Here is a 19,707-nt window from a genome sequence, read left to right on the forward strand (position 1 = left end):
GAGCGCTGACTGGTGCCTTTACAATTCTTGGGCTAGACACAGAGTCACAGAGTGCTAGTTAGCTACAGAATTAGCTAGATACAGAGTACCAATTGGTGTGTTTATAAACCCTGAGCTAGACACAGAGTGCTGATTGGTGCATTTACAATCCTTGAGCTAGACAGAGTCACAGCGAGCTAGTCCTCCAAGTCTCCACTAGGTTAGCTAGATACAGAGTACCAATTGGTGTATTCACAAACCCTGAGCTAGACACAGTGCTGATTGGTGTATTTACAAACACTGAGCTAGACACAGAGTGCTGATTGGTGTATTTACAAACCCTGAGCTAGACACAGAATGCTGATTGGTGCACATACGATCCTCCGGCTAGATATAAAAGTTCTCCAAGTCCCCATCCAGTTCAGGAGCCCAGCTGGCTTCACCCAGTGAATCCTGCACCAGGGCTGCAGGCAGAGCAGCCCGTCAGTCCTGAGCTGCCCCTACACTCTTCAGCCCTTGGACCGTCGATGGGACCGGGCGCCACGGAGCAGGGGATGGTGCCCCTCGGGGAGGCTCAGGCTGCCCGGGAGCCCACCGCAGGGGGAGGAGCTCAGACATGGCGGGCTGCAGGTCCCGAGCCCTGTCCCGCCGGGAGGCAGCTAGGAGGCCTGTCCTGGCGGGCCAACACTGCTGGGGGACCCAGTGCAACCTCTGCAGCTGCTGGCCCGGGTGCTAAGCCCCTCACTGCCCTGGGCCAGCGGCACCTGCTGGCTGCTCCGTGTGCAGAGCCCACGGAGGCCATGCCCGCTCCCGCTGGAACTCGCACTGGCCCGCAAGCGTGGAGCGCAGCCCGGGTTCCCACCCTTGCCTCTCCCTCCACACCTCCCCGCAAGCAGAGGGAGGAGGCTCCAGCCTCAGCCAGCCCAGAGAGGGGCTCCCACGGTGCCGTGGCAGGCGGAAGGGCTCCTCAAGCACCGCCAGAGTGGAAGCCAAGGCGGGAGGCCGAGGAGGCGCTGAGAGTGAGGGCTGCTAGCACATTGTCACGTCTCACAACCACACATATAAAATAAAGAAATACAACACTGGCAGCTCTGCGGAGGCTCCTGGGGTCATCTCTCCAAATTGCTGCTGGCCTTCTCCTCTGAATGAAATCGCCATCCTTACTTTGTGGCAGTTGGTTCTCTGAGCACCTCTTCCTTGTCAGGCAGGTCTGTAATTCTAGAGTGTGTGTGGTAGTATCGCCCTGGAGTCTTAAGTTACATTTCTCTAGTTACTAATGAGGTTGGAATCCATTAAAAATGTTTTTCTAAGTCGTATTCACATATTCTGTCCAATTTTCTTTTCAGCTGTCTTTGTTTTTGCTTTAAATAAACGTTGAATATTAGCCTTTGTTGGGTAAATGTGTTGAAAACATTTTCTCCCTATTTATGTTATTTTTTCTTTTTTCTTTATGGTTAAAACTTTGTGTCTTGCTTAAGAAGGCCTTCTTTCCTTTTACGAAGTAAGAAAGATATTCTCCTATTTCTTCTATCCATTTTATTATTTGACATACAGATCTATAATCTATCAGGAATCGTTTTGTGTGTATAGCATTAGGCAGGGTCAAGTTTCACTGTTTGCCTCACATGGATAGCAATCAATTATTCTTCCCCAGTGCCCTAACATGCCAATTTTGTCATAAATTAAGTGGCTAATTATGCAAGCTGGAGTATGTTCTTTCTCCTTCTTCCTTCCTATTCTCTGAAAGTGTTTATGTGACATTGGAGTTATTTCATCCTTAGAATTTTGGAAAAATTTAGTGGAGAAACCATCCGATTCTGGAGTTTTCCTTGCAGGAAGGCATTCAATTACAAATTGCATTAATTTAACATTTACAGTGTTATTTAGCTTCCCTACTTCTTTTGTCCATTTTCTTTAGTTCTATTTTTTCTTTTTTTGAGAATGTATTTGTTCATGTACATTTGCAAATTTATCTTGGTGTAAAACTGTTTGTAGTATTCTCTTATTTTTAATTTCAGCCAGATCTGTATTGATGCCCTCTTTTCAATCTAAAGTCTGTTATTTGTGTCCATTTTCTCTATTTCTCTATCCCCTTGGAAGAAAATTTTCAATCTTATTAATGTTTTCAAAGATAATTTTTTAAAAGATAAACTTTCTCTTTCCTTCCTTTCTATCCCTTTACATTATTTTGTTATTTGTTTTATATTTCAGTAACTTATGTTCTTATTATCACTATCGTATCTTTCCTATTTTCGTGGTATTTAGTTTTTGTTCTGTTTCTAATTTCTAGATACTTTTAACACTTGTTGTATTTGTTCTCTTGTGATGCCAATGTTTGAAGCCATACATTTCCATTTCTTAAGAGATCTTTTGTAGTAACATGGATGGAACTGGAGGCCATTATCTTAGGTGAAATAACTAAGACACTGAAAGACAAATGCTGCGTGTTCTCATTTACAAGTGGGAGCTAAATAACATGTACACTTGAGCATAGAGTGTGGAATAATAGACACTGGAGACTCAGAAGGTGGCAAGGTGGGAGGATGGGATGGAATGAAGCATATGAAACGACTTAATCAGTACAATATATATTATTCAGTTGATGTGGACACTAAAAGCCCAGCCATGGCCACAATGCTGTACAGCCACATATTGACCATCTGACACTGCATCTGAACCCCTTCCATTCATACACGAAAGACATTAGTCATGTCCTAAAAGTTCTGTTGTCATATTTGCCTTGTCATTAGTTAAAATGTTTGAGTTTTGAATTTATTTTGTGATTTCTTCTTCAATATTAGAGGTGGTTTTTTTTGTTTTGTTTTGTTTTTTTAGATGAAGTCTGGCTCTGTCGCCCAGGCTGGAGTGCAGTGGCGCGATCTCGGCTCACTCACTGCCAACTCCACCTCCTGGGTTGAAGAGATTCTCCTACCTCAGCTTCCCGAGTAGCTGGGATTAAAGGCATGTACCACCACACCCAGCTGATTTTTGTATTTTTAGTAGAGATGGGGTTTCACCATGTTGGCCAGGCTGGTCTTGAACTCCTGACCTCAGTGATCTGCCTGCCTCGGCCTCCCAAAGTGCTGGGATTGCAGGCGTGAGCCACCGCGCTGGGCCTAGAGATGTAATTTTTGACGTGCAAATATATGAGCACTGTTTTTGCTGCTTTTTAAATATTTGCACGTTATATCTTTTTCTTTTCTATCCCTTTACATTTAATGTTTCAGAATCCTTGTTTTACTGTTTTCAGAAATCTTAGTTTTAAAAATATTCTGTTAGTCATTTTTCATATAAATTTACATTAAATGTCTTTTAAAATTTATTTTAATTAAATAAGGTTTATTTTCATATGTGCTTTTATATCTACTGTCTCCGAACTTTCTACTTGCCCTATTTTTCCTATTTTACCCCTTTTTTTCATCTTTTGAGTTGACTTTTTATGATTTTATCTTTCTGTCTTTACTGGTTTGGAAATTATCTACCCCACTAATATTCTTTCAGGGGTTACCTTTGAGGTTACAACTGGCAAGGTAGGTTTATCAGTATACAATATTAAATACTATTTTACCCCTCCCATTTTTACTTGCCTTTTTAGTTATTCTTTATTCTTTCCTTTATCTGTAAGCATTCTGAGTCTGTCAATGTTTAATTCTTTTCATTTTAATTTTTTTTCCTAAAAATATCCTTAACTCCCTTTCATTATTACAGGAACTTTTGGGGGGCAGTTATTTTATTTGAGCATGTTAACTATGTTATTTCATTGTCTTTGGACTTCAGTTGCTGCTTTTTGAAGGTAGTACATATTTTTACTTCTATTTGGTCTTTATTTTATAGGTGTTTTACTATGATACACATCTAGGAAAGTTTTATGTGTCCTACTCAGGCTTTGCAAAGATTTCTATTTCATTTCTACAAAAGTGGAACTGATTATGGTGTAATTTAGAGATAGTGAGGTTCACCTTTTTTAGACACACACATCTGTGCATCCACAGAGCCATGAGTCCTCGCAATTGTCTATGACAACACATGTCCTTCTGAACTTCATCTCCTGCCATTACGCCCAGCCTCCAGCAACCACTCAACTGTTTTCTGTCTCCACAGCTTTGCTTTTCCCCAAATGTCATATAAGCAGGATCACACTTAGTCTTTTGACTTTTTTTTTTTTTTTTAACCTCAACATAATGTTCTAGCCATCCCTTTTGATGCTTGTTACAGTTGATCACTCTTATTTATTGCAGACTTCATCCATGTGCTAGTTTGGCCTGTGAGATGCTGGTGAGCTCACCTCCAGGCACTCACGGACTCCCCACCCATTGAGTGTGGCCTGGATTTAGTGACTCCATCAAATGTGACAGAGTGCCGGGGTGTCACTTTCAAGACTGGGTTATGTGAAGACTGCAGCTTCCATCTGGGGTGCTGCCTCTTGGATTGCTTGCCCAGCGGTGTGGGGAGAGCTGCTGTGCTGGGAGGCTGCCCTGTGGAGAGGCCCATGTGAGTTGACTTGGATGTGAACCTTCTGCGGCCTGCCAATAGCCATCTGAGTGACCTTGAAAATGGATCAGCCTTCAAGATGACTGTGGTCTTGGCTGACAGCTTGATTGCTGTCTCACAAGGGACCTTAAACCAAAGGCACCCTGCTAAGCCACACACAGCTTCCTGGCCCACAGAAACTATGAAATAATAACCATTTCTTACATAAGCCTCCAAGTTTTGGGAGTAATATTTTGCACAGTGATGGATCACTAATACAAGCCAGTCACCAGTTGAAAGACACTGAATTTATTTCCAGTTTTATGTGATTATGAATAATGTCACCATATGCATTTGCATACAGGTGTTTATGTGAACACTGCTGTCATTTCTCTTGGGAAGATACTGAGGAGTCAGACTGCTGGATCTCATGAAGAATGTATGTTGAACGTTATAAAAATCTGCCAACTTAAATCCATTTCCTGATGCTCTTTCGTCGGTGTTGGGAGAGGCTCTAACATTTCTCACCAAGTCTTTCTTCTGCTCATGCACTTCCTCTTCTTTCCCTAACACTTCAGTCATCCTTCTCATTATCCTTTATATCTCTAAACCATTGTCCAGAGTTTCCATTCTTCTGTTTTGCTTCAGTCTGTTTCATTCCGGAGATTTTCTGAGTTATCTTTCACTTCCCCAGTTATTTTTTGTTTGTTTTGTTTTGTTTTTAAACAACTATATCTAACTAAGTTTAACTTTATCCTCTGTTGTACTCAATTTTATTACAGCATTTTCCAATTTCAGAATTTCCATTTGATGATTTCCTTATAGTTTCCCATTTCTGCTGAAATTCTCGTTGTTTTATTTTGTGGGGGGCTGAGTAAACATACTTATTTTAAGGCATGTGTCTTTGAATTCCAATCTTTTGAATCCCTGTGGACATACTGCAATTGACATATGTCTCGGCTTGTAATTTTTCAACTTATTTTGTGTGCTCCTATGCCTGGTTATTTCTAACTGTGTTGGACTTTGCATTTGAAAAATGGTTTCTAAGAATGTTTTGAAGCCTGGTATGCTATTACTACCCTTTGGGGTAGATTTACACGTGTTTCTCCCAGGTACCTGTAGGCCTGGTTGCTTCTGGGCAACTCAACATGGCTCTTGGTTCTGGTTCACTCTGACTCTTGGGAAGAACACTTGAAGGCCCCACCCCAAGACCTTGGTGCGGCCACGACTCAGTTTCTTGCCCTGTAATCTGAGAAGGCAGTCAGAAGCACAACTCGACTTCGTAGCTGCCTTCTCCGAACAATGTGGGTACCCCTATGTCCCCATGAGCCAAGCCTCAACTGTGGGCTTCCTTGCTTCAGCTCCCCTTGCACCCCACTCCCAGGTCTTCAGCTGCTTCCTAGCATTTCAGCATCGTGATGGTTCTCCCACGCCTCTAATTAGACTAAACAAACATGTTTTTTCCAACTCTGCAGGAGTCTCTCAGGAATAGTTGGTCTGAATCTTCCCATCAGTTATTCCCAGAAGCCTTTGTCTTCTTTTATTTGTGAGAGAAAATACTTGCATGAGGTCCTCAGCTTTTGTACCTGCAACCAAGCCATTTTCTAAATGTGGCACTCATTGATGTACGTAAAATACCTGAAGCCAGTCTGGCACTTATCATTTCTTTAATATTATTTTCCTTCACATTTCTTAGTTTCCAGAATAACTTTTTTTTTTTTTTTTTTTTTTGAGACGGAGTCTTGCTCTGCTGCCCAGGCTGGAGTGCAGTGGCCGGATCTCAGCTCACTGCAAGCTCCGCCTCCCGGGTTCACGCCATTCTCCTGTCTCAGCCTCCCAAGTAGCTGGGACTACAGGCGCCCGCCTCGTCGCCCGGCTAGTTTTTTGTATTTTTTTTAGTAGAGATGGGGTTTCACCATATTAGCCAGGATGGTCTCGATCTCCTGACCTCGTGATCCGCCCGTCTCGGCCTCCCAAAGTGCTGGGATTACAGGCTTGAGCCACCGCGCCCGGCCCAGAATAACTTTTTAATTAAAAATATTGGTAGATAATCCATTGCCTTCTTCTGCTCAGTATACTAATTTTAGACCAATTAGATTAATACTCCATAAAATTTCAGAAAAGTCAACAAAGAGGGAATACAATTCCAATTCTTTAACTGAAGCAATCATATGCTGACAACAATACTGCAGGAGAGTTTCATGGTTTATTTTCTATTTTCCAGTTCTTAACCCTTCTTCATTTTCATATTTTAAATCCATTCCTCCTAGAAAGTTGATACAGCCTAAAACTTTTATCCATTTACTTCTGAGTTTAAAAAGTACTTACCATTTGAGATGGAATTTCCATTTTCAGCAGTTATAGCACTAGATAGTGAATTAGATAACTGAATTCCATGGTTATTTGCATTTCTATCTTGAGTCTCGGAAGTAATTTCTGATGTACTAGGGTCATCCCGACTACTTAGGTTCATGTTAGTTTCAAAACCTAAAATAAATTTTAGAAAACTTAATTACTTTCTGATAACATGTACTGAATACACTGAATAAAACGTTTGGAGAAAATAATAAAACATCAAATCAAACATTCATGACATTTAAAATAATAATCTTTAATCAAATTTGTGGCCTATATAATATTCAACAAATTTTGCCACAACACTGTTAAACAAAAGGGAAAGTGTTAAGTGGTACAAATAATTTGTTGCATTCAAACCTATTTATAAAGAATTTTTGATGTCACAGATCAAATAACTTGTCATTATAGTATTGCCTATCATGAGAAAGCAATGAGTTCACATTTCAGGAGTTTTCTGAATTATTAAATTTAAATAAATTTAGGCAATCTTATAGCTTTGGAAAAAATAAACACTTGAGTGATAAGAAACACTATGGTGCTATTTTCAACATCACTATAAACATTTTTAGTGTCCATATTGGAATACTAAACTTCAATACTCAACTTCTGCATTCTGCACACTAAGATAATTACTTAAATATGTAATGCATGTCCTATATTAAGTGAGAGGTGGGAACACAGCAGCCACTGTCCAAATTCCACTGAAGAGCCTAATGAAGACTTTTAAAAGTGACGTAGTATTAATAAAGCAAAACACAGCAAATGCTCGCTCTTTGGAGCAATATCTAACGGAGGTAGGTTTCCCCATGGTCACTGCATTACCCTTAGGCACACAATCAGACTTTGCAAATCAGGCACGACTGTCCATCAAGGGGTCAGACATCCCCCCATCATCACCTCTGCCAGGTTTCCTTTCTCAGACTGCACAGGTGCACCTGGGGTTGGCTCTTGCTTCCCAAGGAACCTCAAAAAAGCTGCAACCTATTGGAGACTTTTGATTCAGCATCAGGGATATGTATGAGGCTGGTTCTTTTCTGTTGGGACACAGTTGATTCTGACTGTCTTAAAGTTAGGCCTTTCTAAAGATTTAGACTAATAAATTATTTGAGGGGCGAACATGCATCATTTGCTTTATTATACTTTAAATATGGCAGAACAGTGTTTTACCACCCCAATCCCAATCACCAGTACTTCCATAGGCAGACATGTTATCCCTATTTTGCTGAAGAAGGAATTAGGGTTACTCAGTCATGCAGCTGGAAAGAGACAGAATGGAACTTTAACGTGTATGTTCTGATTATTATTCAGTCTTTATTTTTCATTAAAAGACAAATTGGATTATGTCTTTTCCATGCTGAAAACTTTTGGATAAACTGCTGTTGGTTACAATCTACAGAAGGAAGGTAGGAAGGAGACAAGGAGGGCAGGAGGGAGGAAGACAGGAAAACAATGGAAGGAAGGAAAAAAGGAAAGAAGGGAGGGAGGGATGGAGGGAGGTGGGAGGGAGGGAGGGAGGGAAGGAAGGAAGGAGGGGGGAGGGAGGGAGGGAAGGAAGGAGGGAGGGAGGGAGGGAAGGAAGGAGGGAGGAGGGAGGGAGGGAAGGAAGGAGGGAGGGAGGGAGGGAGGGAGGGAGGAAGGAAGGAAGGAGGGAGGGAGGGAGGGAAGGAAGGAGGGAGGGAGGGAGGGAGGGAAGGAGGGAGGGAAGGAAGGAGGGAGGGAGGGAGGGAGGGAAGGAGGGAGGGAGGGAGGGAGGGAGGGAAGGAAGGAGGAGGGAGGGAGGGAAGGAAGGAGGGGGAGGGAGGGAGGGAGGGAGGGAAGGAGGGAGGGAGGGAGGGAGGGAAGGAGGGAGGGAAGGAGGGAGGGAGGGAGGGAAGGAGGAAGGAAGGAAGGAGGGAGGGAGGGAGGGAGGGAGGGAGGGAAGGAAGGAGGGAGGGAGGGAGGGAAGGAAGGAGGGAGGGAGGGAGGGAGGGAGGGAAGGAGGGAGGGAGGAGGGAGGAAGGAAGGAGGGAGGGAGGGAGGAGGGAAGGAAGGAGGAGGGAGGGAGGGAGGGAGGGAAGGAAGGAGGGAGGGAGGAGGGAGGGAAGAAGGGAGGGAGGGAAGGAAGGAAGGAGGGAGGGAGGGAGGGCGGGCGGGCGGGCAGGAAGGCAGGCAGGCAGGCAGGCTTGCTCTAGCTCCCCAGAGCTCATCTCTCAAGGCTGGTCTTGACTTCGTCCCTCCTAACTCCTTCCTTGACATTATCCCCTCTTGCCTCCCAAGACATACCCTCAAATAGCACTACAAGCAATGCATGTTTATCCAAATTCTCCATATTGACTCCTGTTTTCTTGCTTTGGTGCACTCATGCCCTCTCCTGCATCAACCCAGAGTCTTCCTACCCACCAGTCAGGACCTTGGTCAGATCACCCGCAGGGACCTCTCCTTTACAAGCACAGAACACAGCCTGCTCTGCCCAGAAAGGAAAGCAGGTCAAGATTCATAAGCAGGAAATGCTGGATAGATGGAATAAAGGCAAAACTATCGGCACTTTGAAAACTAGGCAGAAGAGTTTATATTTAAATGATCCAGTGAGCCACTGTGCCTTGTGACTCCATTATACATAAAAAACAAAGACCTTCGGTCAAGTTAGCATGTACAAGAATGGCAACAAAAGTGAAAGTCAGGTGATCTTAACTGTTTTAGCTCTTGATGATGAGCAATTATTGAACGGGCTGAAACTGAAAGAATACTTATTCAATGTGGTCAACTCCAGTTTGGCTTTTTTTTTTTTCTTAAGTTTCTGAATGCCAGTAAAACAGGTTCTGTTTTAAAACTGGCTCAAGATGTACTCACCTGCTTTTATGTTTCTTTCACCTATTTTATTTTTGCATTCTTTAATTCAGTTATTTATTGGGTGCCTACCAGGTGCAAGACACTCACTGAGCGTGGGAGATACATAATGAATACCACTGCCTGGTACCTGGGAGCTTCTTTCCCAAAAAGGTGACTGGCAATAAACAAGCAGATGCACAAGCAGATAATGAAACATGATGGACTTAGAGCTGCGTGGAAAACCTAGTAAGTGGAAAACACTGGTGGGCAGCCAGGCAAGGTGGGTGAGGTCCACGAGGTTGCATTTCAGCTCATGGTTTTAGAAGGGTAACCTCCACACCATGCGTAAATACCCCAAGGCAGGAAAGAGCTCACCATTTTCAAGGCACCCGGTACTAATGAGTCAGGGCCTGGGGAACCACCAGAGAGGACCTGAGAGGTTTTATTCTCAGCGCAGTGAGGGCTTCCCCCAAGGCTTTCAATGAGGACTGTCCTCTTACACCTAGTGGCAATAAGCGAATCCTCTGAGACACTTGCTGACTCTCGGTTTGAATACTTCAGGCTGGCCTCCCTCACAACTGATTTCTTTCTCATCAACTGATGTATTTAAATTATAGCCAAAATTCTCATTTTTGTGATTAAAGTTTAAAAGTATTTCTGTGTTTCAACTGGCAGGTTAAACTGTAGCCAGGATACGTTTTTGGGGTTTTTAAATTTCGTTTCTTGAGACAGTGTCTCTTACTCTGCCGCCCAGGCTGGAGTGCAGTGGCACGATCTCGACTCACTGCAACCTCTGCGTCCTGGGATAGTCTCCTGCCTCAGCCTCCAGAGTAGCTGTGATTACAGGTGCATGCCACCATGCCTGGCTCATTTTTGTATTTTTTAGAAGAGAGCAGGTTTCACCATGTTGGTCAGGTTGGTCTCGAACTTCAAGTGATCTTCCTTCCTTGGCCTCCATAGTGCTGGGATTTCAGATATGAGCCACTGTGCTCAGCCACCATGACATTCTTTTAAATGGTCATATAGATTAGGCTTAAATCCTTGAATTATCTGCTAAATTTTAATTTTTTAAATCTTAATTTATAATTACATTTTAATTTTTTAAATCTTAAAAACATTTATCTACTTAAGGCTGGCTCTGGATGGGAATAAGGAATAGGCCCTTCTTTTTTTTTTTTTTTTTTTTTTTTTTTTGAGACGGAGTCCCGCTCTGTCGCCCAGGCTGGAGTGCAGTGGCCAGATCTCAGCTCACTGCAAGCTCCGCCTCCGGGTTTACGCCATTCTCTCCCTCAGCCTCCCGAGTAGCTGGGACTACAGGCGCCCGCCATCTCGCCCGGCTAATTTTTTGTATATTTTAGTAGAGACGGGTTCACCGTGTTAGCCAGGATGGTCTCGATCTCCTGACCTCGTGATCCGCCCGTCTCGGCTCCCAAAGTGCTGGGATTACAGGCTTGAGCCACCGCGCCCGGCAAGGAATAGGCCCTTCTTAACGTAAGGTGTAAGAATTAGTGGTCAGCATGACACTTCCTCACATTGCTCTTACAATAGTTTCCATCACCCGGGTGCATATTAGGTGCCAATTCCGCACTAGATGTGGTGCTTGGTTTAGCTCTGTTCTCATGACAGTTCTGAAGAGTTGTCACTATTACGCCTATTTTTGAGATAAGGTCATTGAGGCTTGGGGAGGTTAATCTCCGTGTAAACATTTCACAACTCACGGCATGGCAGCCGGATTCAGACTGAGGCCCAGAGGGCTCAGCAGTCCCCCCACACTCATTCTTTTACTCTTGGTTCCTCTATGTAAAGTTTTCCTTCACTGTTTCATTTGCTGATATAAAGGACAGGATATGACAGCTTCTTTCCTGTGACGAGTTAACCACCCAGGCCTCAGTGGTAATGAACTGAAAACTGTAGGCTGCAAAGCTGCACTCTGGCAGTTGCAATAGTGCTGCGACTTCAGTATGACATCCCCACTTTGGGGTTCTCCTCTGCTTGTAGTAGCCAGGGCATTCTACTGAATTATGCATCAGCCTCCGCTCATAAACACTCTTCTCTCAGTTAGATCCAAACATGTGAAAGCAGCCGTGCCCTGACTTGTTAATTTCTAGATTCAACACATTGAGGATCGAATGCAGAAACTCCGGATGGTTGGGTTCTCCTGTAAAGTGGTAGCTTAGCACACAAAATTCCTTGTCAAAAGCACTCCCATTACCCAGCACTTCAGCATTGAGGGAATTACAACAATCAGAAATCAAGAGGACAATGGCATTAAGTCTGAAGAGGTCTTTGTTAAAAGTGCACCTACATGATGCATGCTTTCAGGGGAAATTTAGAAATAATACGGTGCAAACAAAGTCATCAAGCCTTTTCATGCCTTCAAGCAGTGGCTAGCAGAGTTCTGAGAATGAAGAAAAGTCACATCAAAAGAAAATATTTGAAACTCTCAGTGAATTTAGGGAAACAATAGGGAAATGAATACTGTAAATCCTGTATAATATTTAAAGGTGTGTCTGAGACATTTTTGTGCCTCTGCATCTGGTGAAGTAAGGGGTTGTGTAGTTCAGTGACATCCTGTGGTTGGGTCCATGGTAACACGGCTTGGTTTGGATACCTGTAGTGTTTTCTTTTAGTCTATTAACAAGATTTCTCTGTGATCTCGGGCTTGGTGCTGTTTTTACAGGTACAAGAGAATTGAATCACATCAGGATCTGACTCAAAAATAAAGTCTTGGCCTTCGCATTAGGATATGACTATTAACTACAAGTATGCAGTGTAGGTACATTTAGTTGAATTTTAATCTAGTGAGAGCAAATCTCTAAATGTTAATACAAAAAATTTGGTTGTCTTGTGCTAGTTTTTATATAACTGAAATATCACTCCCAGTCAATGTGATTCTGTTTTAAACTGTGGCTCTTGATAGGAGGGGCTTTCCGACCCCCAGGGGACATTCAGCAATGTCTGGAGACATTTTTAGTTGTCACAACTGGGCGAGGGGTGTGCTCCTGGCGTCTGGTAAGCAGAGGCCAGAAATGCTGCAAAACATCCTGTCGTGCACAGGATAGTCCCCCAGCCTAGAATTATAGTATCCAGCTCAGAATGTCAACTGTGCTGAGGCCCAGAAACCTTGCTTTAAACATAAGTCGGATCATGTCATTTCCAACTGCAGCCTCTCTGCTGGTTTCTGAGTTGATTCACATTGAGATCCAAAGGCTGAGAGGACCTTGCATGCCCCGGCTCCTGTTGGCCTTGGGCCCCCGCCCCTCTTACACGCCTTAGGCCTTGGCCTCGGTCTTGCCTTCCCAGCCCTGTCAGCCTCCTGGTCTCTCTCTCCTTCTCCAGCATCCAGCAGGGCATGGCAGCTGCACTGTGTTCAGGCCTTCTGGATGACCTTCTGAAAAACAGCACCTGTCTCCCTCGCCAGGTCAGTTCCTGTCCCCACTCCTTGCTTTAGTTTCCTACACAGTCCTTCTCCCTGCATGGCACAGAACAGCCCAATTGTTTGTTTTCTGTCTCCTTCCTCTGGAATGTGGGCAAATACAATGTGCAATGTATTTTCAGCGCCTAGAATACAGCATGGCACACAGATGGTGCTCAATTAATATTTGTTGAAAAAGAAAAAAGGTGAATGAACAATAAATTAGTTTTAACAATGTTGCTATAGCAATTTTCTTTCTGAAAGGAGCTACACTTTCTGTACCTGTAAAATAGCTTGCACATTTACTAAAGGAAAATTTTATGCAAATCAGTACAGTAAAGCCATGCACCACAATGATCATTCCTCCCCATTCACACAAGATTGACAGTTTATGGAAGCACTTTCAGTGTTAATCTACCTTTGAGTGCTGCTCTTTACTTATTTAAAATTGTAAGATAAGGAAAATATCTCATTGCATGAGGTGAATATTTTCTTTTATGCAGTGGCGTGGAGCTGTTTGTTTTCTACCTAAGCTTGTTAACTTATGAGAGAAAAGACCTACGGTTGTTGAAAGTTGATTCCTGACCCATGGTTTGAGAATTCAAAGACACAAGGTCCATACATAGTTTTGTAAAATGGTACCTTACATTGCTTTACAATCTGTAATATCAGGAGATAAAAATCAATTTGATAAATGTTGGCATGCTTTGACCGTGCTGAGTGTGACTCTGGAATCCTGATGACTGGAGTGGGCACAGCGGGTTGACCCGTAGTTAAGTGAGGGGCTTCCATGCACCCCTCTCTTCCCCAGGCCCCTTCCAAGGCCCAGGGAAGGACTCAAGCAATGTGCAGACAGTTCACATTTGTAATACTTTGTAAATGCATACTTTGATTTATTTTCTCATTTTGAATAAATGTCCACTTAACTCTCTACATGTTCATTTTTCATCTTTATTAGTATTTTTTAAAGAAGCTCATGTCTCCCCAGTTGTATACGCTTCAATCTCTGGACAAAAACCAAAATGGGTCTCAGGCATAGAGCCTCTAGCCATAATCCACATGATGAAATCTTTACCCTTGAGTAACTCATAGGCTGGCAGGAGAAATACGTGTGAGGTCACTGGATGAGAATACAAAGGCAATGTCACCTCTGGCTCACCTTGGAAATGTTTTATGGGAAAAGCATAACTCCTCATACAGTAACAAGACTGTTTTATAAGTTTGCCCTGATAGAAGAGGCATGAATAAGTTAACATCAGGGATGTGTCTGAAAGAGGAGACACAGGAAGGATTTTGTGGAAGGAGGGGGAGGTAGGATGGAGGGTGAGAAGAGGAACTTTTCTTAAGGAAGAATGCAAAAATTCTGCAGGAGTGGAGAGACATTTCTTACTGGGGAGAGAGAAATGTCCTTGAATAATTCTGGGAGAGCTGGAGAGACAGAGAGCATAATGGGGGTTGAGATGAGTCCTTGCTCCAAACCAAGAGTGACAAGAAACCTGGCAGAACGGACAGTGTGTGGTTCACCCCTGGGAAGGCCAACAGATGCTCTTGAGTGCAGTGGCCACTCTGGGGAACATGAGAACTGAACAAAGAAGAAAGGAAGAGGGGTGGCCCACGAGCAAACTACATTCCTCCCCCAAGCTAGGGAGTTTCCCATAGATTCAACAGGTATTCACGTCCTACAACGTCCAAACCTGGTGCTAAGATTTACTTTAGAACTTAAAGAAATATTCGCCTGAAAGAAACAATCCATTGAGTGCTTACATTTTAGAAGGGCTATGGGGCACAACAGATGACAAGAATTTATGACAACTGGCTGAGTGCAAGAAGAAAAGGCACTATCTGAGGGGTATAGAAGACTGAATAATCTGGAAGCATCACTGTGGGACTCGCATCCTGCTTGGCTGAGCTAATTTTGATGGTTGTATTCATTTGTTAAAGCCTTTGACACTTATAATGCCAACCCATGTGACAGGGACATCCAGGGTGCATTCCAAGGGGTGCTTTTCCCCAGGGCTTCTCCGTAGTGACTCGGCTCTAAGGGGACTGCCTTCAAGGTACTTTGGCATGTGTTAAGGTTGCAAAGGGCCAGAGGCTGGGATGGGAGCTCGGCAAAATGCTCTAGGAATTCTTAGAAGAGGTCAGAGTGGGCTGGAGCAGCCAGGTGAGCCTTTGTTGTGTAGGCAGGAGGAAGAAGCAGTGGATTTTGGGTTGCAGACGGAATGTGGAGAGGGGGAGGGAAAAAGAAGGGAAAGCTGCAGAGGCAGAGGCAGAGCTGACTGCACTCCTGAGGGAGAGGAGGCTGGCTCTGCCCACACCTCCGCACCCGGAAGCGGGAGCAGAGAGCTTTGGAGTCTATGAGCATCACAGGAGTGGGTTCCAGCAAGTATTTTGAGTAAGGGCATGCTGTGAACAGGAAGGTGTTGTTTTTGTTTGTTTTTTGGTTTGTTTTTTGTTTTTTTGTAAATACTAATCTAGCAAAGACAGTATACAGCTGAATGGGCCTTGAGGAGAGATTAGGAATAGAAAGAGAGTCAGGGGAGAGGCTGGGGAAGCAGAGGAAGGAGTGGGGAGGCAGGAGGAAGCTGAGTTCAATCCCTCTGAGAGGGAGAACTGGGACCTGATGGGGACCGCAGCTGGGGTGTGGTTCAGAGCAGCAGCTCCCACTTGAAGAGCAGGGTGCATCCGGGGTTGTACTTGTTGACTTTGAAGTGACAGCCACAGGCCTGAGGATTAAATTGAGTGGCAATTTTTTGAAGAAAAGCATTTATTAGGACTGAATAAGGAAACAGCTAGGAGAGACTTAAAAATCTTTCAGGAAGGAGAAATTTTCTAGGAAGAGACACTCTTGAGTGCGAGGAGGCAGCAGAAGGGGATGCCCAGGTGACTGCTGTGCAGGAGGGCAGATGTGGGCTTGCAGGCGGGGCTGCAGGCCGGGAGCCTTGGCAGAGGTCAGGGCTGTGTGGAGCGGAGGGCCGCTGACAGCATCAGCGCAGGGTAAAGGCCATGAAGCAGGGGAGAGAAAGGAGCCATGGAATGTTTCCCCAACAAGATGCTGAAAACACCGTTTTTCTCTTAGGTACCTGTGCTAGAGATCAAATTAGAGTGTATTTTGGAATCCTGTGAGATGGGATCCGGGTTTCAGTAATGCAGGAGAAAAACAAACTATAGCTGTTTGGCTGACTTAATACTGAGAGTGCTATGTAAGGCATAAAAAATGTGAAAATACATTTTAAACTCATTACTCATACTGGCTATAACTCATTCTGAAACTCTATAGGAAAATTCCTCTTCAGAAAGGCTATTGCATGAAGGGAATGTGCTTGTTTTTTCCTACTTGGCATTAAGGAAGAGTACAAATGCAGAGAGAGGTGCCTGGCAGGCTCCCACCACTTCTCAAGTTCTCGTTTGTAAAATTTAGAAGTCGCAGCTCGACAGCACTCGCAGATACACATAGATGGTGCGTAATTAAATTTGGATACAAGCACTTCGACCTGAAATTGGCGTCTAGCTTGTGTTAAACCAAATCTAGTTTGTGTTACACAGGGCAACTCCTTTTAAATCTCTAAAATACAGATTTCTCTGAAATCCTGTATTACTGCACATGAGGAAGAAATGCAAACAGGGCTTCGACACCCCTCTCAAATAGACCTGCATTCTGCTTTATAAGCTTCTAGGAAGGGATTTGTTTTCTTCTACATAATGTATTTTTTCTTTTACACGATAGAATTTTCTTTCCTTTCCATGATAGCATAATCCAAACATTTGTGTTATTGCCTTTCAGAAAGACGAATTTCAGATGTAAAGAACCACAGAAGCTAATCTGAAACTCAAGAAGAGAGAGTTCATGTGGAGATGGGTGGATGTGAGGAGAGTGGAGACTGTTAAAGGGGAAATGTGTTAAATTCATGGAGGTGACACACCGCAATTAGGTATGTTTTGAACAGCACAATTCGAATTGCCTTTTGAAAACGTGGTCCGGATTTTATCATCCCTTTGTGAACGCTTGCAGAAATATATCAAGAGAGGGCGTCTGAGTCTAGTGGTGATGGAGATCTGGGAAGAGAACTGGGTTCCCAGGCAGTTACTCTTGTGACACAGCTGTTACCCACGCTATGTGGACAGGTTATATTTCTATAAACATTGATTACTCAAGAAACAGAAAAATGTATCACTGCAGACCTTGGAAGGGACGCGTGGGCTGAGAAACTGGATTTGCCTGGCCCTCTACTGACCTTAAATGTCTCGGGCTGGGCTCCCGGCATTCCTTCCTACTTGTTAATAACCCCTTATGAAATCACCACCCTGGAGTAGATCGAAATTCCTCTTGAACTTATGTTTTAAGCATTCTTCTGTGGTAGCGAGTGGCGCAAATACTTATCCTCCAGGTTAAGCAGGGAGGAAAGGAAATGTCTGCTCTTCCTTCACTCCTAACTCTTGTCACCCACCCCCCTGCCAAGTCGAAGGAGATGGTTTGTGCTAGAAAACACCAACTGAAGTAGGAAACAGAGCGATGTCTTCAACAACATATGTGCTGAGCAAGGGAAGAATGCATTGATAGTAAAGCTAAAAAATGACTGTCAGTATAAATAAGGTTTTCAGTACCCAAAAATGCACAGAAAATTAAGTTGTGCCAATTTCCTTTTAAATTTAACTAACTGAATCCTTTTTTGCCCATTTATTCTGTCCCTGCCATAAAGGGGAAAAAAATCACTTCAATCCTTTTCCTTTTCTTGTACTGGGGTAGCTTTTTTTTTTTTTTTTAATACATAATTAGCCGAGTATGCAACATCTAAACAACAAGCCTGCCTGGCCCAGAGCCCCATTCCTCACGCATACTTTTATAGGTCATGAGGTTATTTATATTGCTGTTATTTTTACATTTCCTCAATGCCAGGTGGTAATGTAAATCCAGGAGTCCTGAGCCACGATGTGTGGCCAAGTACGCAGTCGGTGTCAGCAACATATGCTTTCCTGGAGGGAAATGGTTCCGCCTCACTTTCCCCAGAAGGCAAAGGTGAGAAGATAACGACCCTGCTCTTCTGTTGGGAGTGTTTCGTGTTAGTGACACCTACAGCCTGGATGGTAAACTAGTGGTGCCTGTCATCCGCTATAAAAGAAACAGCAAAAATTAAAGAAAACAGAAAGAAAGAAAAAGAAAAATTATAGCAGTGGTGGATGTGAGGTCTTTTCAAATCCCTTGCTCAGAACTCATTACAAATTTACCCATCTAAAGCACTTAATAACAGAAAAGACACAAACCAGGGCCAATTGGAACAAGCTTCAGCTATCGACCTTGAGCATTTTGCTGTGTCAACACTTCACCAAGGAGAAACGTGGCAGGCCTGGGCCAGGCCACCCAAGGGGGTGGGATGGACGTGGGGACCTTGAGAGCTCAGGGCAACAGCCCTGCACCAGCTGGCATCAAGACATTTCCATATTTTAATCAGGGTGTGGCAGCGCCTGTGGACACCAGCTGAAGCACAGCCCACCTGCCCACACTTGCTGGCTCCCAGCCAGGAGCTCTGAGGCCTTGAAAAATAAATTTAAAATATCTATGGAGATTCAAATTATTCTTGAAATTCTGGAAGAGCCACATGGACTGCGTCTTTGATAGCCGTTAATGGTTATATCTCTTCCTGGTGGTAGATTGGCTGGAGTGACTAATTCTTTATGTGCTCACGTGACCCAGTTTCCCTTGATGGGCCACAGGGCAAGTGCCAGTCACTCAGGACACTCAGGAAGGACAGATGCCTGGGACGCAGTAGAGAAAGGCTGAGCCTGAGCTTCCAGTGGACTCACTCTTCACTGGGGACCACAGGAAGACACCATGAGGTGGTCACACAGGTCGGTGGTGGGGTTTCCCTTCTCCTAGCTCTTCATTTCTTAAGTCATTAATCAACCCAGATTGATCACTCTTTTTTTATTATTATTTTTAGTTTTTTTGAGACACAGTCTCGCTCTGTCGCCCAGGTTGGAGTGCAGTGGCACGATCTCGGCTCACTGCAACCTCTGCCTCCTGGGTTGAAGTGATTCTCCTGCCTTAGCCTCCCAAGTAGCTGGGATTACAGGTGCCCGCCACCACGCCTGGCTAATTTTTGTATTTTTAGCAGAGATGGGGTTTCACCCTGTTGGCCAGGCTGATCACCTGACCTCAGGTGATCTGCCTATTTCAGCCTCCCAAAGTGCTGAGATTATAGGCGTGAGCCACCTCGCCCAGCCAGATTAATCATTTCTAAAGTATACAGGTTCACATGCAAATGAACACAGAAATAGCAAGAAAAAAATCTATCCTTTATCTGTATCTATACCTCTATAGCTATTCTGATACAGTTACTCCGAAACATAATTTGATCACGCCCTTTTAAAAATCCTTTTAATGTGCAGGATAAGGCACACAGTGGCTTCTAGCATGCGAATGGACATCCTGCTCTTGTTCTGGTATTTTCTCTTAGCAGATTTTGTTTCCTGTTTGTCCGTATAAATCCTCCCCTCTAGACCAGTGTTTCAGAGGACATATTTGTGGGCTGAGAAATCAATGTAGTGGGTCACGACACACATTTTAAAATGAAAGAGAATAGAATACTACGAGTAAAAATGCAGTGTTTAACAAGCATCATGGCTAAGTAGTATTTTGTGAACCCCGAGTAATGTCTCTATGTAAAACGTGCTTTTAG

At 43.8% G+C, this 19,707-nt stretch overlaps 1 protein-coding gene across 1 annotated transcript in view; it reads right to left on the reverse strand.

Moving 5' to 3' along the window:
- Positions 1–19,707, reverse strand: part of MYO16 (myosin XVI) — a 569,170-nt gene that overhangs the window by 58,009 nt on the left and 491,454 nt on the right. Inside the window, 1 exon segment of the mRNA XM_033177288.1 lies at positions 6,778–6,936. Coding sequence (XP_033033179.1) covers positions 6,778–6,936 — 159 coding nt within the window.

Source organism: Trachypithecus francoisi, unplaced genomic scaffold (assembly GCF_009764315.1).
Source record: "Trachypithecus francoisi isolate TF-2019V2 unplaced genomic scaffold, Tfra_2.0 Lachesis_group18, whole genome shotgun sequence".
NCBI lineage: Eukaryota > Metazoa > Chordata > Mammalia > Primates > Cercopithecidae > Trachypithecus > Trachypithecus francoisi.